The sequence below is a fragment of the Semicossyphus pulcher genome, unplaced genomic scaffold, assembly GCF_022749685.1.
Source record: "Semicossyphus pulcher isolate SPU_LCO1_2020_fin unplaced genomic scaffold, fSemPul1.0.p SCAF_20, whole genome shotgun sequence".
In the NCBI taxonomy this organism is placed as follows: Eukaryota; Metazoa; Chordata; class Actinopteri; order Labriformes; family Labridae; genus Semicossyphus; species Semicossyphus pulcher.
In genome coordinates, this window is record NW_027211694.1 from 6288611 (window position 1) to 6302601 (window position 13991).

General features: G+C 44.7%; 1 protein-coding gene across 1 annotated transcript in view; it reads left to right on the forward strand.

Annotated features, from left to right (window-relative positions):
- Positions 1–13991, forward strand: part of magi2a (membrane associated guanylate kinase, WW and PDZ domain containing 2a) — a 250336-nt gene that overhangs the window by 150562 nt on the left and 85783 nt on the right. The window contains exon 3 of the mRNA XM_069670763.1: positions 9082–9201. Within this exon, the coding sequence (XP_069526864.1) occupies positions 9082–9201 (120 nt within the window). The remainder of the gene's footprint in view (positions 1–9081; positions 9202–13991) is intronic.

The window sequence follows — 13991 nt, forward strand, 5'->3', positions numbered from 1 at the left end:
ACATTACTGGCTGTCAATAAGCAGAGAGTCATTCTCACTGAACTTGAATGAACCTGAAATCTCTTTAAGTGGAGAAGAAGTGAAAAATGACTGATCTTTGGTCAAGAAGCAAGAACTTTGCTACGGAGCCAAAACACTCGGCGTCGATGCGGTTAGACGGCAAAGCGATGATATTAACTTTAAAAAAAAACAGAAGACTTCTCCGCACTTGAGACTTTATCACGGCTTAAATGAAATGTAATCACAGTTGATTAAGACGAGCTCTGCATCGTCGCTTAAAACAGGGAATAAGCACATCGCCACGTTTGCTGTCAATTGAAGGCAAAGTGCAGTGAAAGCAGCTTTTTCAGCAGCTCGCTGTCCTCCATCGGTCCATTCTGCCCGCAGGCAGCAGCCAGGCGCTGAATGGAAAACTAATCCATCCCTCTAATGCAAGGGCATTACAGCTGCCCGTCACTTCCTAATTGGCTAATGGCTAGATTAGGGTGGTAACAATGGGCCGTGCTGACACTGTGTTGGCCAGTCATAACAGAGGGTTTAAGGTGTAAAAGGGCAGGACCTGTTTTCTGTGTCCGGCCTGAGGCGCTCGTACACAACACGGCAGTGTTATGACAGCACAGAAAGAGATGGTGACTGATGCCAAAGGCTACAAGCTAGCTGATACTGTCTGTAACCTCAGTATGACACACTAAACAAGACCAGGCTTTATGCACTTTAACTTGATAGTTTTGTAACTTTATCAGCAACATAAAGGTGAGCTTTCTTGTATGACGCTGTAACATTTAAAGGCATTGCGAAGGCACAAATTTGTGGCATTTGACGTTATAATACGGACACATAAATTGTGTTATGTGTTATATTTGTGCAAGTTGAACATTTTTAACTCGAGGGCAAAATTTGCCACACCCTAGGTCCAGATCTATCAGCAGTAAGATAACCCTGACACCCTTAGATTGTATCAGAAAAGGCAGACCAGACCTCTGTTTAAAAACAGGCATTTTAAGGGTAGTTTGCGCGTCCTCTTATAGACACACCTGACACAGCATGAACTTTTACTTTTTATTCATCTGCATCATGATGTTGTTATTTCGGCGTCCTTTCCGACCTGATTGGTGCAGTTAAATACCTGCAAAATCTGTTTATTTTGGGTTCATACCCTCGTAACGAAACAGTTTGCAGCCATAAATAGTGAAAGCAGATGGATATGGACTCTGCTGCTGAAACAGAATGCCAGTAGTTGGTTTCATCTGAGAATACCTGTTACTCACCAAGCTAACAGGACGTCAAACTGGGCACTGGTCTACTTCACTCAGCTGGAAGAGGCAGTAAAGTTAACCCAGACACAGTCACTAAAGAAGGCAGAGAAATAAACAGAGCTGTGGTAGCCTCCAGGTGATGTTATGAACCCAAACTGTTGGTAAAGCTACACGTGTTCATCACAGTTTGTGTTTAACCAACGTGAAAGAAGACCTGTGGTCAAAATGGGACGAGTAACACAAGCCCAAAATTTAGCGCCGCTATTCATCTCAACACAAAAAGAGCAGCGGCCGCTGTTCCACACCTTTTCCTCGGATGTGAAACATGAATCCAACCACCACGAGTCTGACAGACGTTTTTCAAGCTGTGACACAACTGAGAATGTGCAGAAGGGGACTGTTACTCCATGGCTGGATGAAATTGCTATTACTTTGTGAGCTCCAAATTGGTTTAGAGAAGACGATGAAAGAAACAAGAGGGAAGATGAAAGGAACGGAGAGGACAGACTTTCGCAAAGATGATGGATGAATACGGTTTTTGTTCTTCCTCGTCTCTCGCCCTCCTGTTGCAGTTATCCCCACTACATACTTCCTCAAAGAAACTAACTTGACAATGGACAGATACACTTCACTAAACTCATTAAAGACAAACTCAGTGAGAGGCTCACACGGCCCGAGTGTGTGTGTTTAAACCAGAGGGGAACGAGAGGGATGCATTAATTTAGCTTTGCCAACAAGCTGCTTAGCGTTTATGTCCACCTAAAGCTACAGCAATAACAGTAAAATATACGTGCAGCTGTAGTTGTTTAATTAATTTAAGTATGCTATCATTGCCAGAAAGTGTCAGTACATCAGGGGGAAACAGGCATCTGTTGCTACACTTAATGCTAACAATAAAATAGTAAAGCACCAGGAGTTCTTGCTGAAGTATGCATTGGGATACATGGGGATGAAGAGAATGTAAGTAATACAGGCCTACAGCCGTGCTAGCAGCTCTGTGAGGCTGAACTAAATGCTAGCATCAACATGCTAAAACGAAAAATGACTACGCTAACCTGCAGATGTCTGAAGAAGGGTTACACACACACTTGCTTAATAAGCTAATCGCAACGTTTTGACGCGATGGTCTTCTTCAGGTGATACTTGTTTAGAAGAAAGAACTATCACCTGAAGGAGCCAACTGAGCTAGCATTGAGCTAGTGTCAACCTGCAGATGTTTACCATGGTTGTTTACAATGTTAGTACAGCTGAGGCTGATGGGAAGTTTAATCGTTTTCAAGGTATTTGGTCATGGACCAAATTACTGGACGTTACAACCACAACAAAGGAAATGTTTGGCTGACCATGCGACCAGTAACATATGAAGAAGGACACCATAACCAAGTACAAGTTTCAAAAAGATAAGGAATTTTTATTTACAAAGAAAACAATGCCGTGATAATTACCAAAACTATGAGTCTGGAGGTCTCGCCAAAAAGAACAAAAGGAGTGAGGAAGCTTGGGCCAACCACGCAAAGGGCCGTAGGACCCGGCTCTTCCCCCCCAAACCTAGTAAAAGTTATAAATAAACTAAACTAGAAATAAAAACTAGACTACCAGACCTCCAGCGACAAAAGAAAAGGAAAAACCAAAGTAACTTAAGTTATAAACTAACATGGTGTGCAGGCTTGCAGGATCAGAGAGAGACTGAGCTCCTGCTCCAGCCTCCCTTATTCAGGAGGGGCAGGGCCAGCAGCAACCAAGCCACCTGAGAGGAAGGAAAGCAGAAGGGGGAGCGCGTAACACTGGACAAAGTGAAATTTCTCTTTATTTGATAGGACAGCGGAAGAGAGACGGGAAATGTGGGGAGTAGAGAGTTGGGGGATGACACGCACCAAATCATAGGTAGACCGGGAGTAGAACCTGCGATCAGTGCGACATGGACCGTAGCCTGCTCTACCAACCGGCGCCCCAGACTAACTGAAGTTTTGACCTTGACGATGAAACTAGCTGAAAAGTTAAATAGTGACCAAAGTTACATTTTATCCTCACATAAAAATACCAACTTTGATAGCAATCCATCCATTCATATCTCTCAGTTACACCCCAAATGTCAAGCTAACGATGGAAGTCAGGGGATCACCGAAGTCAGTAGGATCCATCCTCTGGGGAACGTGAATCTGTGTTATGATTTCATAGCAACCCTGAGATGTTTCAGTCTAGACCGAAGTAGTGGACCGCTATTGCTATACCGATATCCACCCTGCTAGCATGGCTAAAAACGTCATCTCCAGGAACTCTTGGGGAATCCACCATAACATCTAACAACGACATCTAGCTAGATGTTTTGTTCTTTGTAGCAGTTTTGGTCAGAGCCTGCTGATCCATGTTCTGAGAAAGAAAAGATGTCCGACTCTCTGACTTCCCTAATTTACTCCCTGAAATGCCAAACGCAACATATCTCTCATTATTAGATACATTCTGTGCTGTATTAATCCCCTCTGTCTAAAGTTAAAGGACATTACGCTACACGTGCTACTTTTCTTTTACTGAACACATCACAGAGTGTAAATTCTCCTTTTTTGGTGTGTTTTGATTGTACTGCTAAGTAGCTGTATGGAAATGATTAGCTGGATGTTCATGGTATAATCATTCCCTCGGGGTCTTTACACACGCGTTGACTTCCTGTCATGAATACACATTAGCATCTCTGCGTGATGCCTCGGGTTATTCTCTGGATAGAAATCCTTTGTTTCAGATAGAGGCCGATGTTTCCGCTTTCCACGGATCGTCTGAGTCCCAGTCGAGCCTTTTTTTTAATATTACCTACAGGTTCAAATTAAGCTCAGGTTGTGCTGTAGTCTTTTTTAACCCCAAACATAGATTTTTATTAATATCAGGGCTGTTAAGAGAGATGTTAATGTATTCTGTATGAGCTCTAGTTCCAGGATGAAACCACTCCAGGTGTTAGCTGTGACCGGGGCAGCAGGTAATGGTGCTCGGCTGCCTGAGTGAGAGAGTGACCTTTGGCCTGTGGTTGTGGAGTTGAATCCGGCTCGAGGAGGTACTGGGCACGTCAGCCTGAGCCCACGCTACAACTTAATCTACGTCCTTACTTACCAAAACCCATCAGCAGCTTCTACCGTTGCTTCCTGTCGTATCTTTGTGTGCTCTTCTTCTGTTTCGTTTGTTGTCCTGGATCCCAAGAGGAGACACCGCTTTCAAGAATACATCCGGGACAGTTTCATAAAGTGATAAATAACCTGTTGTTCTAGTTAATCTTTCATGGTGGTGACCTGTTTGTTGTCTTTGGAGAATAGAAGTAGGAGTAGAGTTAAAGGAGGATTCCTGTTGTCACTTTGTGCCCAGCTTGACTGCACCGTGTCATGCTTTAATTGTGCGGTTTATACCAAAGTGAGAAGGTTTTTCTCAAGATTGAAGGTGTGATTAAGCGACCACTTTGCTTACTGGTGTTCTCAGAGTCAGTTTAAAATGTTTTCTATTCTGCATTTATACTAACACAAATATTCTCCCTCTTAAACATGTCAGGTCCTTTTGCTCAGCTCGTTTACATCATTACATCACCCTGAGCATGCTTTATTCTCACATCAAAACAAGCCCCAAGGTGTTTTTTTTTACAGTGGGTTCTGGGTAAAATAAACTCAATAACACTGCAAGAACTTTCCATTGATACTGGGTCAGGTTAACCCAATATTCTGTTTGTGCTACATTGACACACACCAGGTCTATTTATAACCCGGTGATTTGACTGGGCGAGGACTCGTTCTCTGAATTGTTCCAAGTACGTGGAAAAGCAACTTCCAGTGAATCTATTGAACATCTGCATCTGAATCAGCAGCGACAATACAAACTAACTAATGAGCAGAGATACATTTAATGGGCATAGCAGAAAAAATAAGTCATAAGTGGTATCATAAAGTTAGTTATGAAGTGGTAATCTCAAAGATCTCAGTTTGGTTCTCTTTGGCGGCACCTATGGTGATAAAGGGTGCAGGAGCACACGTCCCAGATATCCAGACAGTGTTGCATGTGTGACGTCCACGGTTGGCTCCAGTTGTAACTCTTGATTTTCCTTGCTGACGGTAGCTTTCCTTTTCAGACTGTTTTCCTTCATCTGAGTGTCGAGTTTCTTTTTGTTTGGATTTTCACTTATTTTTGAAGTTGTATGTGTAGTCATCCGTCTTTTCTTTGTTTGTTCAGCCATAGTAGATTATTGTTTACTCGCATCTTAGAGACTATCACTTGGATGGAGCCTATCCCAGCTGTCATTGGGCGAGAGGCGGGTACACCCTGGACTGATCGCCTGTCAATCACAGGGCTGACATATAAAGATAGAAAACGCTTCCTTTCACACCTACGGGCAATTTACCCAATCGCAGAAACACACCTGCGGGGGTTTGAGAATTGGAGCCTGAAGGCTCACACAATGATGAACACATCATTTAACAGTAATGAGTTTCCCAATTTCTTAATCAACACAGTGTAAATAATGATTATACCTTCTTAAAAATATCCACGACTGTGGGAGGAAGCCAACTTCATTCTGTCCGGTTACAGTTCGCTCCAGTGTTCACAGATTCCTCTGCTGTCCTGAAACGTTCTCATAAAACACTGTAAATCCAGCTCAGTGAATACGATCGAGGTAATCTTTAAAGGTTTGTCTTTCTTCTCCGTCCCGCTCCGTCTCTGAATCGAGCAGGGACACACAGAGAGATTAACGCTACTTGTTTTAGACGGAGCTTCCCACACTCCTGGAATGACCCACATGCAGAAACGCACCTGCGGGCGCTTCAGAATCCCAGCGCCCGAAGGCTGACAAAATGATGAACGCATCATTTAACCGTAATGAGTTCCCCAATTTTCTGTAATCAACACACTGTAAATAACGATTATATACCTTCTTAAAAATAACCACGAGCGTTTCAGCGAGGCTGCTGTATTTTTAGAAGCGCTGATTTGCACCGCAGGACCATGACCCACATACAAAGGAGTGGAAAGCGAGCGGCATTGTGGTTGCCTCCTTTTAGAAATTGTCACCCGAGAGAAGTCCCCACCAGAAGATGCTGCTAAATATAGTTCCGCAACATCAAAGGTCCTCTTTGAAATGTGTGTGTGTGCTGCTCAGTCTGTCGCTCTGCCTGTGAGGGGACTAATCTGACGGGTACAGAAGCCCCCATGCAGGCAGACACAATCAAGACACTCTCCACTGGAGGTGAAGCGCAGGCACACACATGCATACATTTATTTGCGGCAATCAACAGTGTTTCCTGCTGCTCTTATTAAAAGCTCCCGCAAATGACTTCAGCAGCAGGTTGCAGGTGGATGTTTTCCTCCAAAGGTCGCCAACAAAACGCTCCACTTGGAGGAATTAAATGATGCATTCAGGGTGCCACTTTATTCCGAATGATAGTCGTGTTTGACACCTTCAATCTGGAGAAAGACGAGACTACTAGAGGTGATTTTGAGGCCTTCTGTGGCTTTAGTTTCTCAACTTAATCAGCACTTTAACAAGACCACTTTGCTAAGGCGATCCAGCTTCACGTCCTCGCATGAATTCATCTTCCATTCATTGCGTTGTCGGAGCAAGCCGCTCAGGACTGCAGTTGCGACAGGAAATGTTTTGCTGTCATGACAGCGCTTCAAAGTCTCCAATCACAACTCAAGGCCAATAGTATGCAATGACATCTGCCGACGTTGAACCTCTTAGATGTTTGACATAAATCTCGGCAGAGGTCTCGCTTGACGCTCAGGAGAAGTGACACAACAAGCGTTGTTCAAACGGTGGCACACCAAACACAGAGAGCCCTTTTTATGTTCGCCAATCCAAATGCCCCGTGAAGGATGGTACTATTTTTAAACCACGAGGTCCTGATGGGAGATAAGAAGGCTTATCAAACATAACCCCCCCACACACGCACACACACACTCATCTAACAGCGTGATTAGGGTGTGATGTTTGTTGTCACTTTTTAAAACCGACAGCCTGATGAGCGTGCTGAGTTACAAAGTGTTTTGTCAATCTTCAAATCACTTCTTTGTGTACGTACACATGAGTGACACGTTAATGCTTCAGAGAAAGATCCCAGAAAGTGTGCGTCTTTTTTGTCTTTGGCCTGTATTCCGTAGGAGGGAGGACCGAGTCGGAAATATGGGAAGGGAGAGGGGGATGACGCGCAGCAAAGGCCCGAGGGTCAGTCGAACCTGGGGCCGTTGGGTCAAGGACTGTAGCCTCTGTAGATGGGACGGGGGATTTACGTGTGTGAACAATTATCATGTGTCATCCATCCAAATGTAGTTAACCGTCAGTCAAAGCTGGTGTTCTCTGTAATCGATAGAAGCAATAATATTTGAAATTGGCGCCATAGCTGTGGAGAAAGTTGTACAAACAGCTTGTGGTTTCGCCCATTCTACATTCCTACAAAACCCAGCGTGCATCGCGACCCTCCCTCTGAAAGGAACGACTAGTAGTGAAATACTACCGGTACAGAATCCGAAATACGACGAGAATATACCGGTGGATCGTCTAGAAAATCTTCAGGTCTGCAGTCTACATTTCAAACCTGACGATTTTGAACGAGACATGACATCAGTGGCAGGCGTCATAGATTGAGGAAGTGTAGTTTAGCGAGCTCCCTGGCCTCCAACAGATGACGCCTTTTACATAGCTGGAGAAGCGTTTAGCGTCCCCCAAAGGCACAGAGCCAAATTGCATTGTTTTCCTACCATAATGGCATTAGCTCCCCATAATAGCATGATAGCACTGAGGTTGAAAAACTGGCCCTTTAAGACATTGTTATCCTGTCTTCACACACATCTTACAGAGGAGTTTGTTACAACGTCTTCTGCTTTGCTTGTCACTTGGTGGAAGAGCTTTGGAACCACCATCCTATCAAAACTTAACAGCAGAATTATGGGTAGCTGTCTGGGGCCGCCTAAAAGCGTGCAGCATCCCCACGTATTTAACACATCCGGCCCTTTGGCACACAAATATTTTGTATAAGGTCGTATCAAGAACAGTTCTCTTGAAAGCTGAAGACATCCTGAAACATGGCGTCCCGGCACACCTCTCACAGGCCTTATTCCAACCTCGTGTAGTGATTGCGAGAGTCAAATCACCCTGCACCACCCACCTGAAGTGATCAGTGGCACCGTCACTCCCCTGCTAACTTAAAAACCCACAGATGGATACTGTTATCCGCCGCAGCGAGGGTCTAACAAGTGTGCTTTTTACTGGCTCCTCTTTTAGTGTGAACAACCCTCGCTCAGATGTGGAAACCCATTCAGCACCTCGGGGGTGGAGTGCCTGCGTGTTATCACAGCCGGCATCGGCTTTAACAGGAGTAATTAGCACGCGGCGATGAGGAAGCATTTAGGAAGCCGTTTGCACCTCAGTTTAACATCATAAAGTCTTTGACTTGCATTCTTTTGAGGGAGGAGAGAAGAAAAAGCTGCTATTAAGGTAAAATATTTTCCTCTCTGCTGCGCTGCTCCAGTCAGGGAGTCACTGACGGGCTGTCAGCTCCATGCAAATTGACTTGATTTCTCCTCTTGGTGTCCAAATTGCATCACTTAGCTCCTGAAATTGCACCTTGCCCCTCCTCCCCCCCGGCCGCGAGAGCTCAAATATTCCGTCTCAGCTGTGCACGAAGTAAAAAGGGACAAAAAGGAATCAGGAGGACACTAGATAAATAGCTCTGGGTCGGGGTCAGCGTGTTTCGGCGCCGGTTTGTTCTGATCTTTTTTGCAAAACAGCGACAAAGACTCAGTTTTACTCGGTGATGAGGCGTTCAAAGGCTCTAAAACTCTTCTCGCTTATCTCCCGCAGGCACAACCAGGCAGCCCAAGGAAGGAGAAGTCCCGGGGGTGGATTATAATTTCGTGACCGTTGACCGGTTTATGGAATTGGAGAAAAGCGGAGCCCTGCTAGAGAGCGGAACATATGAAGGTAAGGATTTGGCGATGTCACGCTTCTGATTGCAGCCGGTCCTCTTTGTGATGTGTCTAACTTTTTCAGGAATTTCTGCTGCGATGCGGCGCATGAAAGCATTTTTCTCCACGCAAGTGACAGCGGGTTTGAATAAACGCTGAGACAGGCTCATCGCTCCACGTCCACACACTTCACAACCGCCCACAAAGTCACTTCAATCCATCCATCTCTTGGCTTTTATGGAGGATAGAGTGTCATCCGTCAAGAGGAACAGTGGAAGGAATCCTCTGTAAATTCTGAATGAGGAGAAGCACACACACACACACACACACACACACACACAGATGCATGCAGTTCCTGTATGTCGCCTCGCTCTGGGATCTTCAGCGTCCTAATCCAAACAAACAGCCGCTCTCCATCCTCTCCCCTGTGTTCAGACTCTTCCCGAGGCTTCCGGAAAACATCTGCCGGGCCACCTCCAGCTCTCAGGAGACCCCTGCTGCCTTTATAAAGATAACACTTTCTTCTCCCCCCCCGTCTGACTCCGGTCTCTGTCCACCTGCCGCCGCCGCTGCAGGAAGGAGAGTGCAGACGGCCAATTTACCGGTCGGTTTGCCAGAAGCAATGTTAGATCCTCGAAGAGATGGGAGCTGCGTTCCGAGGGGAGATTCGTCTGCGTGGTCACTCGGCCGTCGTGCAGCGTTTTATATCGTTTAATAATTTAATGGGCAATTAGATGTGGAAGAAAGGCAGAAGGAGATTCTGCTTGCTGTACGAGCGATAGCGTTTGTTACTACAGATAAACAGGAAGCAGCAAGTGTCCTGACGTCTCACTCTTAGTCACTCTTTGTTAATAGTTAGCTCATTCAGTTTCTTCCTACAAACACAGGAGCCGTGGGGGAAATGTTAGCAACACTGTAGGTTTGAGCTATGGCACAAAAAGTGTAATCTCTCCAGCTTTATGTCCGAAGAATCGCGTTACTTCCTTCAGCTTGCTCTGATGCTCAGCGCAGACTACCCGCAGGGCACTGGCTGCTGTTTTCTCTCCTAACTTTGCCACTTGAACACTTTTCTAACGATAACTTCCAACACCCCAAAGCTGAGAAACTTATAATTCCCTCCCTCGTTATAGTACATAAACTACAGTTTCTTCAGAACACCAATATTCGCCTGCAGGTACGGCTCATATTGGACTTGAAATCTCTCCCCCCAAAAAAAGGAATCAATTTCCCCTCCTCCTCTTGAATCTCAGAGTGCTGTCGGTTCAAGCTTTAGGGTTTTGTGCTGCAAACGTTTAACGTCTTTGCTATAAAATTAAGTGATTTCTGTGAGAGAGAAAAAAGAACCCCGGGTGGAAAATACAAATGTAGAAAGAGAAAAAATAATTTGCAGGCGAGTTTCAAGCGTTTTAAAAATCTCTCATGGGCTGCATTCGGCCTCTGGGCCGGACGTTTGAGGCTCCTGCTGGAAATACTACAATACCCAAGAGCCTTTGCTGTCATGGCTGTAGAAAGCCTGGTCAACATGTCACTGTTGTGCTTTAAAACTGAATAAACTTTATCCTAATAACTTCATGCATTCGACATTAACACAACATCCAGGGCTGACTTCTGACTCGCTCTACAAACACTGGTAAAAGACTTGACTGGACTTTGACTTGGTTTTCATAATGTCATCTTTTACTTACACTTTCATTAAGTAATTCAAAAGACTTCTTCCTAAATATTTGCATTTTTCCAGGTATTTAGAAGTTATCTTTCGTTTGGGTGAATGCTTGCAAACCTGGCAACCTCAGAGGGCACGACAGAGCAGCAGAGGCCAGCGCATGACGCAGCACTTTAGAGCAAAATATTGTAACAGTAACATGTGTAAGGTGTGAGCAGGTTGTAACAGATCTTCACTCGTAGTTAGATGATCATAATTTGTATGATTGGACGTACCAGCTTGACTGGAAACAGCCACTTTACTTACTTGAGACTTGCTTGTGACTTTCACATGTGTCACTCACTCCCTCCTCTGCCAAAATCCACAAGGCAGCTTGAGCTCTTTGTGAGCGCCACATGAAGCAGAATTTAAAGCTCTGTGATAAAAAGCACGCGCCAAATCTGTTGAGATTTCTATGAACTCAGTCACGCAGCTTTTTTGAATTTTTCACCCCGACTTTATGCACATTTGTTCCTGCAAGCCTCCTAGTTAGTTAAGTGTCCTTATGAAGTCGGGGTGAGCCAATGTGTGAACGCAGCGGGTAACAGACACTTCGACATGTCGAGTAAAGCAGCCGGGGATCGAACCGCCAACCTTCCGATTGAAAGGCGACCGATTCTGCCCACATATGTAACACATATGTGTTTATGTTGACCAGTTAGTGAATGATTCTTATTACAGTCTGAGTAAATGCCACTATAAGCTGTTTCCCCAGATTTCAGCAACATAGCCTGCATGACCCACACACTCACAATGGCCCCATCTGTGAGAAATACGGCAGCTTATACCAACATTTTTCTTCAGCGTCAGCATGAGCCTCAATATGTCTCCATTCAGGGTCAGGTTTTTATTGTCTGTGGAGAAACCCAAGAAGACTTTGACGTCTGGAACCCTGGATTTCACCTCCCACTCCTCCTCCAGTGTTTCGTCTCTCCTCGTGTTAGTTTGGGGAATTTGTTAATAAAGACTTTCATGTCTTTTTCTCAGCTTCATCAGCGTGTAGGTGAGATCAGCGCCGCTGTCAGATGTGACAGCAACTCCAGCACTTACACAAACTTCAAAGTCCAGGTTTCTGTGATGCTGCGAGTTATTTAAGTTCACACGCCGAGCAGTCGGACCGCTTTTTCTTTCTTCAGCGGCAAATCTTCAGCTCATTAAGGCTCCGGGATTTGTGTCGGTAGTTCGGAGGTTCTAATCCCGACAGTCCCCGTAATCTTTTTACAGCTTCTCTCCGCCATTTTTCATCGCAGCCTTCCTGTTTTTTCAGAACAAGATGTTTCGAGTATTCCAAATCGAGAGGGAGGGAGACACGAACTTGTTCTTCCTGCTCCCCAAACTGTCTGCAGTCTCTGTTAAAGTTTGTCTGTAAAGCTGGAGCCCACGTGCTTTAGAATAATCTCCATGGATTTCCACAAACATCGTCTTCTCCTGTCTGATATTCCTGCCAGGGCCTCTCGGGTGCAGCTGAAGAGATAGCGACAGTGGGCTTATCTTACACCCAACCTACTGCAGACCTAAACTGTTTCTGATGTCGTCTGAACCGACTCCGCGAAGACAATCTCTTCAACTCGCTTTCATGCACTCGGATTTAAAATAGCCTCAGAGGGAAGCGGTGTCTGATCTCGGAAAAGAAAAGAACATTTCTCAGAGTTTGGACCAACATGAGTCGACATCTCAATCCAGCAACTGTGTCTCAAACAAAAAAAAAAACTCTATTGTTGTGTGAAAACCTCCACAATGTCAAATTGTCAAGAGTTTAAGTTGTCCTGAAGTTCCCCCTGAAATCCAAATAGACGTTTCAGGTTTATTTTATGACATTTGTCTTGCTTCTATCACTTATATTCAAGTGTATAGCTCAACAACGACAAAATAAGTCATATTGTAGGTGTTCTTCATGATAGTTTAGGGTTTTTAATTTCCTGGAAGACATAATAAATATTGATGAGTCATTCTGCACTCAGGATTTGTGTCCATATATGGTCACTTCTGGCTCCAAAAATCCAAGATGTCGACGAGCAAAAGGCCAAACTATGTCCACCTCTTATATAATCTATGATTCAGACCAGAGTCATTTTATATGGTGGATGTTTAATCTTGTATAATTTTGTTGCTCACGTGATGACAACATATATTGCTATGGTCCTCATCGGATGAATCCTGATGATGCTTTGGTGATCCTCTGACTCTTCCTGAACGCCACCTCGAGGTGGAGATATTCCATCACCCAGCAGTGGTTGGTCTGCCAGAGAGGGTAGGCGGAGCTAAGCGGCTGCTTTTCCGCTCTCTGCAAGTGTTGCGAGTAAACAGTAATCTACTATGGCTGAACAAACAAAGAAAAGATGGATGACTACAGATACAACTTCAACAATAAGTGAAAATCCAAAGAAAAAGAAACAAACTCGACGCTCAGATGAAGGCAAACAAAAATCAAGAGTTACAACCGGAGCCAACCGTGGACGTCACACATGCAACACTGTCTGGATATCTGGGAAGTGTGCTCCCGCAGTTACCCTTTATCGCCATAGGTGGCGCCAAAGAGAACGATCTCTCTTCGAGATTATAACTTTAAATATAATGATGATGACTTTGGTTTATGACTAAGAATTGGAAAAGAAATACTTTGACACTAGTGCTAATTTGCAATGCTAGCATGATAGCAAGCTTAATATAAGATTGTGGCTTAATACCACTTTATCATTTTCACTATGACGCAGCTAGCATGCTGACATTAGCATTTAGCCCAAAGCTCCATTGTGCCTTCCTTAAAATCTCAATGAAGGAAAACAGCAGTAAAGATGTTCACGCAAAGACACAGCCGAGAGTTCAACAGAGGAAAGGAAGTACGCATGAGAGATGTGGGAACAGAGAGTCGCAGGAACTTTGTGACATCAGTGCACCAGCTGTAGGGAGGATGAGGTGTTCAGGGCGGCTGACATGTTGTTCCCTGTCAAAGCCAGCTGATCCATGAACACACAAGCTGGGGGCTCCAGATCACATCGTGTCTGACAATCTCACAACAGAAAGCACAAACCGACACGTCGCGGCGAATACGGCCTCTTTGGCATGCACGCACGCCGTCATGAGCTAATTTCACCCGTTGTTAG